General features: G+C 46.7%; 2 protein-coding genes across 2 annotated transcripts; one reads left to right on the top strand and one right to left on the bottom strand.

Annotated features, from left to right (window-relative positions):
- Positions 1 to 57: 57 nt before the first annotated feature.
- On the top strand, positions 58 to 8823 carry IPP (intracisternal A particle-promoted polypeptide). Its single transcript, XM_068198623.1, has 8 exons — positions 58 to 408; positions 492 to 923; positions 1265 to 1420; positions 2160 to 2327; positions 3130 to 3267; positions 3588 to 3710; positions 4413 to 4633; positions 5475 to 8823. The coding sequence occupies exons 1-8, from the start codon at positions 99 to 101 to the stop codon at positions 5697 to 5699; spliced, it is 1773 nt and encodes a 590-aa protein (XP_068054724.1). The 5' UTR covers positions 58 to 98; the 3' UTR covers positions 5700 to 8823.
- On the bottom strand, positions 5573 to 11939 carry TMEM69 (transmembrane protein 69). Its single transcript, XM_068198628.1, has 4 exons — positions 11374 to 11939; positions 10878 to 10940; positions 7619 to 10286; positions 5573 to 5693 (listed from the first exon to the last, which is right to left on the bottom strand). The coding sequence occupies exons 1-3, from the start codon at positions 11815 to 11817 to the stop codon at positions 9570 to 9572; spliced, it is 1224 nt and encodes a 407-aa protein (XP_068054729.1). The 5' UTR covers positions 11818 to 11939; the 3' UTR covers positions 5573 to 5693; positions 7619 to 9569.
- Between the last annotated feature and the right edge of the window lie 953 nt (positions 11940 to 12892).

Raw genomic sequence — 12892 nt, 5'->3', positions numbered from 1 at the left:
GGCGAGCGCGCTCCCCCCGCGCACGCGCCCGGGCGGGCGGAGCGCGGCGCGTGCGCGGCGCGCGGCCGGCGCCGGGGGGTGCCGGTGCCGCAGCAGCGATGGCGGCGAGCGCCGGGATGGGCAAGGGCGCCTTTGGCTCCAGCTCCAGCTCCAGCTCCAGTTCCGAGCGGCACGCCCGCCTCCTCCTGGCCCAGATCAACCGGCTGCGTGCCGGACACAGCTTCTGCGACGTGCGGCTGGAGGTGGGCCCGGAGGCGTTCTCCGTGCACCGCCTGGTGCTGGCGGCCAGCAGCCCGTACTTCGCGGCGCTGTTCGCGGGCGGCATGAAGGAGTCCGGGCGGGACGTGGTGCGGATCGCGGGCGTGCAGGCGGACACCTTCCACACGCTGCTCGACTTCATCTACACAGGTGAGGGCCGGCGGGGGGCCGGGGGGCGGGTGCCTGGCGGCCACAGGCTGGAGCGGGACCCCGCTGTGGTTTGGTGCCCGCAGGGGTGGTGAGCATCGCGGAGCACAACGTCCAGGAGCTCATCGTCGCCGCGGACATGCTGCAGCTCACCGAAGTGGTGGAGCTCTGCTGCGAGTTCCTCAAGGGCCAGATCGACCCGCTGAACTGCATCGGCCTCTTCCAGTTCTCCGAGCAGATCGCCTGTCACGACTTGATGGAGTTCACCGAGAGCTACATCCACGCGCACTTCCTGGAGGTGCAGGGCGGGGAGGAGTTCCTGGCGCTCACCAAGGAGCAGCTCGTGAAGATCCTGCGCAGCGAGGACCTGAGCATCGAGGACGAGTACCAGGTTTTCACAGCAGCGATGCAATGGATTCGGAAGGATGTGGGGAAAAGAAAGAAATATGTCGTAGAAGTACTGGAGCCTGTTCGATTCCCTCTGCTACCAGCACAAAGGCTGTTAAAATACATAGAAAGTAAGTGAAAGAAGGAATATCAGATGCATGTATGTGAGCAAACCATGTGTTGTTCAGATTTACTGGGCTTTGATGGACTGTTCTTTACATTAATAGCACGATGAGTGAAAATATTTATAGAAAACAAGCTATATTTTTAAAAAATAAGTACAGCTAATAAAAAAACAAGCACATGCTTTTGAAAACGCCTTATAAAAGTAACCAACATTGATTTGTCTGCTGTTCTAGGAGAAGTTAGTAATTTTTCTACAACTGAATTGCTTACAGTTTGTTACTTTTCACTTTGCCTTTTTTAAAATTCTGCTCATTTTATTCTTATTCTGCTTATGTTACTCTTGAAGGTATTCCAGATTTCAGTCTCCGGGTGGCCCTGCAAACTCTGTTGAAACAATATTGTGAAGTCTCTAAGTCTCCCAAAGAGAACAAGGTCAGCAGTTTTCTGCAGGCTTCTAAAGGTCGTCCCCGGAGGAAAGCCAGGAAGTACCTTTATGCAGTAGGTTAGAATGTGGCTGTTTGAACCTTATAAAACAAATGAAGTAGTATCTCAGAATGCAGTACTGAAAGAGATACTCGAGGATTTTTTTTTAAATCAAAATATAAAAAGAAACCAAAATGTTTCATCATGGCTGAGTTACCATGTTAGCAGCTTTGATTAGAATCGCACAGGAGTCCAGCATTCACATTTCTTGTCATTGTCACATGGCATTCAAAACCATGATTTGCTGTTCAAAAATAATTTGCCTTGGGTGGAAATCTGCAAATCAGCAGAGGATTTACCCAGGGCTCACTGCTGGAATGGTGTATGCATATTTACTGCACATTTTGTTCTGATGGCTGAAGTTTTCTCTGTGCAGGACACTTTGGTTCATATGATGGGATACTTGAAATTCCAAGTTTTCAGCAAAGCTGCAGTTTTATATTGGAAGGGAACATGTTTGTTTCACTCTCTGGGCAGTAGCACCAGCTTAGAGAGCAAAGGCTGTTGGCTGATCTTTGTCTTTTACTGACAACATCAATTTTAATATTTGTAGTGTTGTGGCATCAGCTCAGCATAATTTCCGTGACCCTCAAGGCAACTATTCTTCCTTGTATGCTGGAGAAATGAAGCTACTTGGAAAAATCCAAGTCCTTCTAAAAGTGGCTAATGGCTGTTAGTATAATATTCTTAATGGTTTAGATATAGGAGCATGAGGATGAACAGGAAGCTCTTACTTGGCCTTTCCACTTGCTTTCCAGGTGGGTACACCCGACTGCAGGGAGGACGCTGGAGTGACAGCAGAGCCCTCAGCTGTGTGGAGCGGTTTGACACCTTCAGCCACTACTGGACCACAGTGTCCTCTCTCCACCAGGCCCGGAGCGGGCTGGGGGTGGCTGTGGTAGGAGGAATGGTCTATGCCATTGGAGGTAACAGCTGAAATAAGCTTTCTTTCTTACATGAATGCTAGAGGACTCGTGTATGGAGACTTTCAAAATTATCCTTTTTTAATTGGTTTTGAGGATAATACAATTTTTAGGTGTAATAACAAAGGAATTGGGGCTCCTTGATTCTCTACTGTCACTGCTCTGTGAATGCCTGTTAGGGATCCTGTACTGGCCAGGTTTTACTAAGCTGCTCTCCCCTCATGGTGTGGCTACTCACAGGTTACCATATAGATGTGTGCAGATATACTCAGAGATGTTGGCTATTCTGGGGGCTTTTGTACCACCACTAAATGGAATTTCTTTTATTTCTTACAGTCTAGGAGAAGCCCATAGCATAAAAGGCAGTTGCACAGGACTGACCACTTGTGCACTGCCTGCCTGGAAAGGCTCATTATATCTGTTTGCACAAGGATGTGAAGAGTAACTGCCAGCCCATCACAAAAGAATGCATATTTACTGTATTTGTCACCGCAGAGCTCATTCTTTGGTCTTGAAAACCCAGTCAGTTGTGCTGAGAAGTAAATAAAACGTGCAGCACTGTGGTTGTTTACCTCTAATGTTTTCAGTAACATTTCAGGGAACTATTGATGAAAGTGGTTCCCAGGGATGATTCATGTATAATCATCTCTATGTATACATGAAGCTTTTGCTACGTTGGCTGTTTCACCAAAAGATAAATCTTGTATTCAAATGTTGCCTGTCCTGAAAGAAGTTGAAGAATGTTTCCGTATCTGCAGTGCAAAAGATTGCATTTCCCCTGACTCTTCTTGCTTTTATTATGCAGGTGAGGACAACTCAATGATTTTTGACTGTACTGAATGTTATGATCCTATTACTAAGCAATGGACAACCGTGGCTTCCATGAACCATCCCCGTTGTGCACTGGGAGTGTGCACATGCTATGGTGCCATTTATGCTTTGGGTAAGTTGTGGGGGTTTTCTAGGTGAAGATAAAGATGTTAATTCATAGAACTTGTACATTGATTTGATCTTAAATATTACGTCTTGGTGATGCAAATTCGCAAACTTAAGTTTTGAAAAACAGCTGTGACCATAAATATTAACATATATGCTAAATCTTTGTGGATTAGTTATTGTTTAGTTATAATTTATTTCCATTGTAGACTGACTGCAGGCTGATTTCAGAGTTTGTCCTGGAACAGTCCACTGCATGTCTAAAAATGCTGCTAATACACAACTTTGTGCCATTAAATTCCTTCCTGTGTTTGCTGTTATTTGCAGGAGGCTGGGTTGGAGCAGAAATTGGCAACACAATTGAAAGATTTGATCCTGAAGAGAATAGTTGGGATGTGGTGGGAAGTATGGCTAAGCCCCGTTACTGCTTTGGGTGTTGTGAAATGCAAGGTGAATATTGTTAAGTTTATATCCCTAAATAGTTCCAACAGCCATTGGATTCTGGAGATTTATGTCTCAGTCATGAATTCTTACCTTTGTCTTGTACTGAGCTGTCAGTCACACATGCTTGTGCCTCGCTTGTTTGTTGTTCTAATAGTCTATTTTTAATTCTGCAGATTGTTGTTCTAATAGTCTATTTTTAACTCTGCAGAATTCAAAGACTATAAAGTTCTCTCATCTCCTGCCTTTTATCTCACGAAAAGTTTTTACATGGCTGCAGTATGGTTATGCAGCTAGTCTTTTAGCAGTTGATTGTTCTTTCTGATACTGCTTTTATTTATCTTCCATATTTGGGTTTGCATGTTTTTCTTTGTGACAATCTGAAGATTTGCCACAGGTTATTTTAAGACAGACATGTCCAAATACTTGATGAATAAATGTGCTTACTAAGTATTTGATCCTGGCCAGGTCAGCAGTTGCAACCTTCTGAATTCTCTCCCCTGCACTTAATTAATTTTTGCTTTCCTCAGAGCTTCTAGTGCTCAAGCCTCAAGCTGCTCATGCAAAAGCTTTATGTATTCTACTACTGAGCAAAAGGAGGATTTTCTGACATTCTTTAACTATCTTAATGTCAGGCTGAAACTTGTGTTGTGACAGTAATTTTCTGTCTGTATTATGAAGCCTGAAAGAGGAGAAACTCTGTTTCTGCAGGTTTGATTTATGTCATTGGTGGTATCAGCATTGAAGGAGTAGAGCTGCGTTCTGTCGAAGTCTACGACCCCATCTCTAAACGCTGGTCTGAGCTCGCTCCAATGGGCACCCGAAGAGCCTATCTTGGTGTAGCTGTTCTCAACGATTGTATCTATGCTGTGGGAGGCTGGAATGAATCCCAGGATGCACTTGCTAGTGTAGAAAGATACTCATTCGAAGAGGTATGGCAGAGTCCCTTCTTTTCATAAATGTAGATTGCATCAGCTTTGTGTAAGATGCTATAGAGCCTGCTTCCTTTCTTTAAAAAGAAAAAGCTGTAAATTCCATTTCCTTTTCACTACTGGCTGGGTATCTTGAGTGAAAAAAAGCTTTGGTGATCGCAGGTTGTGTCCTAAGTAGTTTTCATGCTTTAGCTATGCACAGATACACTGTAGTTTGGTAAATACTTCTCAGGGTTAAGATGAGAGGATAGTTTTCCCCTCTGGAATAGAAACCTCAATAATCTGAATAGACAGAAAAAACTCATTTTAAAGGTAAGAGTTACCTTTTATTGCAAAATTTGAGGATCTTCTGCATCAAAATGTAGTGGTGTTTCAGCATGACTAGAAGAAGATAACAATTTTTCCCAGACTGTTATTGCTCATGTTTTTATGATGCTCTTTGGAAGAGTAGCTACTCTTAAGAGCAGAACATAATCCCATGTGCCATCTGTTTTGCTTTTCAAATTGAATCTAGTTTCCTGTTTCCCCCCACCTCAAACTATACCATGCTCTATTTTAGAGACTGGCTGCATCTTGCAGTGACTGAAGAAAGGGAGGGGTGTTGTGTGCAGACAGTATGGGATCTGCTCTTTTGAGATTACCACAATTTGGACCCCTTGTGAAAGTGTTGTCATTCCTGTCTTTGTAATCCTATGGATACTGTAAACATACAGCATTTAAGCCTGTGAAGTGTATACACAGTGTTCTTTGTATATGTTTCAGTCTTTAAGCTTTAGAAGTTACTTTAGCAGAATCAGGGCTTGCCCTAAAGCTATTTCTTCATCTTTCACCTTTTTGTTAGGAAAAGTGGGTTGAAGTTGCATCGATGACGATCCCAAGAGCTGGTGTTTGTGTTGCGGCTGTGAATGGACTTCTCTATGCCTCAGGAGGCCGAGCTCCCAGTCCTAATTTTGCTGCTCCAGTGACCTCTGACTCTGTTGAAGTTTATAACCCTCACATGGACAGCTGGACTGAAATTGCCAACATGATCACCAGCCGCTGTGAAGGAGGTGTAGCTGTGCTGTAAAACACAAAGAAGAAAACTCATTCAAGGAATGAGTCAATTATGTCTCCTCAAATTTCCTGTTTCATTGGCCAGAAACCTTTTTTAAGACAGGAGCTTCAGTGGAGAATTAGATCAGAGGGATTTTCCTGAGCAAAAGGAAACGCCCTTCAAAGTAAATTGGCTTATCCAGTGTCTGTCTCAGGAAGTATTCTGTTAAGAGTAGGAATGCCTCTTAGAACTGGATTAACTCACTGAAATAAAAGGTGAATTTGCCCTGTAAAAATCTGAAGAAATAATTCCAACACATTAGAGATATTAATCAGATTGTTACTGAGCTGGCACTTGCAATCTGGAAGTGGGTTACTGTCAACAGCAAGGAGTTACCTGTAGGTAAGATCATATGGGCGATTTGGATGGCATTATTTCTTTTTCTGGCAGAAAACAAGGAAGAGAAGATAACACAGGAAAGACTTGGTGCCTCTACTTATGATCTTGATGCATTTAAGCCTCTTTTCTGTGGCTGGACATAGTGGGCATTAAATATTAATTGGATCTTCACTTTCTGGCCACTCCACAAATTGGAATGGTGAGTGGATGAGAATTTCCTATTCTGGAAGGTTGTCTTCACAGTTCTATTAATGCCATTCCCCTTCAGCACTGGCTTTTCTTCTCAGTAGTGTCAGTAATGCCAGTAGAGTTCTGTTTTGTGTAAGCTCTGATGAATTTTAAATGCAAATGCTATTCATTAGATTGGCTATTCTGTTTAGGACTGCTTTTAGTATAAAAACACAGGGAAAGGTTTTTGCCCCCGTATTTCTTTCCCCATAGTCAAATGTGTTTTTACCCTGTGTGACACATGCTGAAACTTGGCATTGAATACTTGCTGTTCTACAAGACACACTCCTCCACCTTCACTACATCTTGTATTCTGCCTCATCCAAATTTGAGCCAATGGAGCTTTCAGTGATAGAATTAGCTGCATTTAGCATTAAACTGATGATACAGTGTGCTCTTAAGGAGTTGTATTTAGCTCAGACACACTTAGTAAAACAATACTACAAAGAGTTTGCAGTTATTTCTAGATTCAAGTTGGTTTTTGCACACTGTGGCTGCATTTTCAGCACAGCTGTGGATGATTTGTCTGAAGACTGAAGTGAGGCTGCTTGAATTTTGATAGACAGTGTTATTCTGGAACACCAAACCACAACTGGATTGTCACAAAACAGGAAGCCTGGTGCTGTGTAGACAAAGGAGCATTCGTGCTGTTTAGGTCAATATCCCCTGTGTAAAATTAACAAATTATTACATGATAAATCCTCCAAGGTAACTGTTGCAGGTACCTTAATAATTGAGGTCCTAAAATCTAACATAAAGCTGGGCTAAAACATGCTAGATGATGGAGAGTTTCACTAATTGTTCCATAATCTTGGGTGTGCTTTTACTTCAAAGAATTTATTATGTGTCTGAATTAATGGTTTGATTTTTTTCAAGTATAAGCTTGTTTAAACTGGTTTTCATAATAAAATGTATTTTCAGAACTGACTGGAATGCTCTTGAAGAGTTGCTTCCATAACTTAGTAAGCTATATTACTACCACTTTCATATAATAGGTCATTTTTTCTTTTTATTGGAAATCATATTTCTCAGTAGAACACTAGGGAAACATTGGTTATAAATTTTTACTATTTGAGTGGTGGAAGTAACAGTGTTCTGTAGTAAAATACTCATGTATTTCTCTTCTCAGTGTAAAATCACTCAGACTTCTTGGGAGTCTGACTGTCTTGCCAGCTCTATTCAGCCCTCTGTGGGATGAAATTACAGGTAATATTTCTTAGTCTTTCTTCTCTGTATTTCAGGATCCCTCTTAGAACCATTTGAGAAACACTACCTTAGCTGTATTTTATTAGTTTGGGAACTACAGGTTTACTTCTGATCCCTACCTGTAAACTTTCTGGTTTAATGGAGCTTGAGGGAATCTGCAGTTGTCTGAAGTTACCTTCTCCAGGTTTTGTAACTGATTCTGTCATGTTTGAATGAAACTTTGAAGCTGGTTGATTATGGTCTCTGATCATCAGCACCTCTTTTACCTAATCAAGACAAAGACAGGACTCTTCTCTGGACCCATCTTAAAAGATGCCATGTCTAAGTAAGAAGGAATAGAAAAATCATTTTCATTCACAAACTCAATTTTATTTCCTTTATGTTCGGAAAGCTCTGAAATATATTGTTTAATAGGGTACTTTCATAGTTCAGCATAGAGCAACTGATACCCATAATTGCTTAATAATTTGTTTAACATACAAATGTTAACAGACTGCAAAAGATGTACAGAGCTGCTGTTTCAGCAACATCATACAAGATGGTTCCATCTCCAGGACATGTGCTCTTTGCAGAACAAACAGGTAACAAATTTTAAGGGACAACATGTGCTTTATTTGGTGTAGAACAACAATGAAGAATAGTGCTTTAACAGAACTATGAGGATTATCTGGTCCTAAGACCACATGTGGATGTAATTTTCAGTTTTCTTCCTGCATCTTACACTGTACTTAAATACTACTGATAAAAAGCTTATAAGAAATACACCCACATCCCATTTCATAGGTTTCTTGAGGTAGCTGACACAAAAAAGAAAATCCATGTGACTTAGGTTGCATCTTCTACTAAATTATGTACTAGGAAGAATCAAGTACAGAGAGCATATGCTTCTGCATTGGTTTCAGTAATAGCCCCATCATGGAGGGTTTGCAGGCTACATACAAGCCCGTTGGTACCTGTCCAAATGTATGGATTCTCAGGAGGGAGAAGACAGAAGCTACTTTCAGTCCCATTATCTGATCCCTTAGCGCCAGCACTTGAGTCCTTGTGTCACAGCATAAGTTAACAGTCCTTTAATTTAGGAGTATGGCAGATCTGTATGGCGGTGTTGCACGCAGCTTTCTTTACCGGGCAGCCCTAAATCCAAAGAAAACCTAGGAACAGGTGGCCCAAATAGCCTTTTTAATTTCAGTAAGCCTGAGCAGGAATTTGACCTTCCATCTTCTGTAGCACCTTGTCAGCCATACAAAGCTTCCTCTTCAGCTTTTCCCCACTCCAGCACAGCAGCTGAATGACACATTTCAGGTGAGTGCTAACCCTGGCTTGCCACTGCAAACAAAGCTCACTTGTCCTTTCTTACCTGCCACTGCACTGAGCACTTCCTCACACAGCGTCCCTGGAAGGGTCCAGGCTGGATGGGGCTTTGAGCAGCCTGATCTGGTGGAAGATGTCCCTGTGTACAGCAGAGGATTGGAATGAGAGGATCTTTCTGGCCCCTTCTGACCCAAACCATTGTGTGATTCTGTGGTTTTCAGCACCTCTGAAAATAGGAGTGGAATAAGTCTTGTTCCACAACACAGCAACTGAGTAGAATGTGCTTCGGCATAATGCTCTGCTACTTCTTTAAACACCAAACTAGAACTGCTTTCACGTTGTTACTGTTTTCCCCACCTCAGAACATGATCACACATTACAGTCAAACTTTCATAGTTTGAAATGTTAGTCATAGTCATGAATAGTCATGAAATGCTTTCATAGTTCAGCACAGAGTAATTCATACTCATGTCATTTTGAATCTCCATTCTAAATTCCTAGAGCAGCAACATCTCATTCAGGAGTGATTCTTTGTTCTACAGCTAAGGACAGACTCACGCTTGCCTTGGAAGTAATTGCTATTTACAATACTTCCCTCCTGAACTGGCTTCAAAATCAGTTGGAAAATCATTTTGCTTCAAGAATAAGCATCTTGATCCCTGCCATCATACGACTTCTAAGCACAAATCAGTGTTTATTTCTCCTGGAACTCCATACAAATACCTTATTAGCAGATAACAGCTTTTTCTTAAGGATTTATTAATTTATATTCTGCTGTGTTTGTCTATCATCACTTTGCTCCCCTTCTAAGAAAGCTTTCAGTGCTACAGTGGCCAACAGGGATAATATCATCACCACTGTTCCCACTACCCTCAGTATTTTAAACCACCTGGGGTAGGGAGGAAGAAAGGAAGTGTCATAATGCAGCGCTATCCCTAAGGCCAGCGTGAGCATTGCTGCTCCCCGAGCGACATCTTTGAAAAGCAAGGCTTGGCAGGCAAGCAGAGCAGGAGCTGTGCCGTTAGCCAGGTTCAGCCAGTCGGGCTTGGCTGGGCTGTTTGCTGGGAGAGCAAAGCCCCATCTCACTCCCCCAAGGAAGGAGGCTGTCGCAGCACCGTAGGCAACCTGAGCAAAGGCCAGCTCTGGGCAGTAGGTCCCCTGCGTGGCCGAGGCCAGCGGCACGGCCACAAACGGAATTAGCCCCCCCAGGCTTAGGTAAAGGGCTGGCTTGGGACAATCCTTCAGTGATCCCAGGCCTTCTTGTGATTGTGCCTCAGATTCTGCAGGGGTTTTCTTCTTGGAGATGGGGAGAGAGGCGTGGAAAGCCCGGAGCTGGGTTGTGTAAACCGATGCTGGTTTGAGGCTCAGAGGTGTGGAGAGAGGACGTGCATCTCTCTGCAGCTGGAGGGCCAAGGAAGAGCAGGTTGTCTTATTCTTCCCATGGAGCAGCAGACTGGCACCAGGTAACTTCTGCAGCTGCAAGCACAAAACTTGTTCTGAACGCTGCACAGTGCAGGCTTACAGGCCTGCCGGTACCCAAACAACCTCCTGAATATTGTACCAAGTGGTTTTCCAGGTAGGTCACACCACAGATGTCTTTGCTTTTGAATTTCAAGTGGTTTTAACTGAACTAATGAAGGAACACGATGCAGCTGATGAAGAGCGACTGGGCTCTCCAGAGTGCACACACAAAGCTTGCTCAGTGCCCACCTATCCCTCCCCACACATTCCCTAGGCACTTTGAAGATAGATCAGTCCTTCTCAGAGTAAAATATAAAATAGTTCCATAGAGAAGCAGGATGAGGTCACCCCAGAAACCAGCTGCTGTCCCCTCACTACTCCATCAAGAAGCGATAGGAAAAAAAAACTTTGAGACAATAAAACTTGATTTGATAAAAGAAATAGGTTTGCCTAAAAGTGCTGTAGAAATTATGAACTATTCCAGAAAAGCTGAGTGACACACTCCAGCTTGGAAGCCACCTTTTTGTTTTTCAAAGCTGCAGTCCTATCTTTTGCTATTTTACTTTTAAATAAAATCAGAAAAAAAAAAATCCTTCAGTAACTCACTTTGAAAGGTGTGTTGAAGCAACATCGTTGTATGAGAGGAAACTTATTTGTTTTGTCAATGCCCTAAAAGAGGAAAATTCAGAAGGTCTGAAACCAATGAATCACTGAGCTGGTCTGATGCTCACAGTTCAGTCAGTCTGCACTTATCAAATACAAAAGCCATATATTTAAAGAGATATGCATATATATATTACATATATATATATTACATATACACTTACCCACTGCAGAATACTTAATTTCAAGCAGCTCTATGAGCTGAAATTCTAAAGCTGTATTGACTGTTGCAAGAACAATTTCTAGTTAAAAAACCGAGTCTCAGGGAACAGGTGATGGCTTCCCGTTCATGGATTATCTCCTCTTCAAAGGAATAAATGTCTTCACAAAGCTTATAAAGGATTCCTCACACGCAGGGAGAGCGATCATTAATAAAAGGAGCAGAAAAGCCATCCCATGCAAGCTGCAGGAACGCTCCCTGCCGGGGTACGGCACTCACCGGGGGAAGGTGGGAGGCTCGCCCTGGATTTGACTCCGCAGCTCCCGGTCCTGCTGCGCTGGGAGAGAAAAGCGGCTCCGGCAGCGGAGGATTTAGGCGCAGCCCAGAGGGAGGACGGGCCGCTCTGCCGAGCGGGCAGGACCCACCGTGCGCTGCCACCACCCGGACCCGCCAGCTGCGGCGGCTTCCGGCGCCCTCATAAGCGCTCCGACGGCGCCCGGTGCCTAGCGCTACCGGTCCGGGCGGGAACCGGCACGGCCCATCGTGTTCTGCCGGGCCGCGGAAGGGCCCCCCGAGCCGATACCGGGGGCAGCAGCGCCAGTCACTTTCAGCCCGAGGGCCGCAGTCGGTCTGGCAGAGGAGCGACACCCTGCCCGTGGGACAGAACCGCTCCTGAGGAGCTGTGCAGCCGTTCCTGCTTTCTGGCTTCCGGCACCACCGCATCGGGCAAGCCTTTCACAGGCGGACTACAAATCCCAAGCGCCCTGCGGCGCGCCGCCCGCCTACCTGCACGGCGGCGATGGCGGGTAGTCTTCTGGGACGCGTAGTCCGCGGCTGCTTGCGACAGGCGGCGCGGGGGCGGCGCGAGCCGCGGCCTCTGATTGGTGGGGCGGGGGCAGGGAGGGGGAGCCGGGGGGCGTGTGCCTTCCGCGTGCTCGGCCCCGCCCCGCGCGCGCGCGGGCCCCGCCCCCTCCGGCCCCCGGCCGGGCAGGGCTGGGCGGCCATTTTGGGCAGAGCTTTGTTATGGTTGTGGGGCCGCCGGAGCCGCGCCAGGGCCCGCCCGGTGAGTGCGGCCCCCGCGCCGCCCCCTCCGCGCTCCTAGCGCCCCCCGCGCCCCCTCCGTCTTCACTCGACCCCTGCCGCCCCCAGGCCCGCCCCGCCGCCCCCCGCGGCACCGCGGGTTCGGTGCGGCCCGGGAGCGGCCTCCCGCCAGGCCGGGCTCCCCCTCCCCCCCCCGCTCCCCCCCCCCCCGCGCTCGGTCCCGCGGCCGCGGCGGCTCCGTGAGGAGGCAGCGCGAGGTCCCCGCGGGCAGGGCCGGGCCGGGGTGGGCGGTGGGGGCCGGGGCTCTGCGGGTTATTGTTTCCTGTTCAGCCGGGAAGTTCGTAGCGCTGACACTGCCGGAGCTGAGCTCCTGTCATGGGGCCGTCCGTGAGCGGGGCGGGGGGGGTGGCGGGCCGGGGCGGCGGGTGAGTCCCGGGGGCCGGGCAGGGGCCACCCCTCTGTAGGCTGGAAACGAAACCGGGCGGCCCGGCCGTTCCCCTTCGGCTCCTCCCGGGCCGCGCTTCCCGGCTGCCCCCGGCGGGAAGGGGCGGTCGGCGCCCGGCAGTGACACGTGGGCTGCGGGCAGCCGGGGCTCGGCTCGCTCTGCCCGCTGCCAGCGAGGCTGGGGAACTTGTCAGGTACCGCTCGGTGTCTGCTCTTAGGGAAAGAGCGCCTGGCCCGAGCGTGAGGCGGCTCTTTCGGGCGTCAGAGTTATTTCCGTGTGTCCGGTGTGTTTGATGCCCCCTTGGCCTAAGGT

This window comes from Anomalospiza imberbis, chromosome 9, assembly GCF_031753505.1.
Source record: "Anomalospiza imberbis isolate Cuckoo-Finch-1a 21T00152 chromosome 9, ASM3175350v1, whole genome shotgun sequence".
NCBI classification, from domain to species: Eukaryota; Metazoa; Chordata; class Aves; order Passeriformes; family Viduidae; genus Anomalospiza; species Anomalospiza imberbis.
The sequence above is the reverse complement of the archived record's forward strand: the minus strand, read 5'-3'. Positions and strand labels throughout refer to the sequence as shown.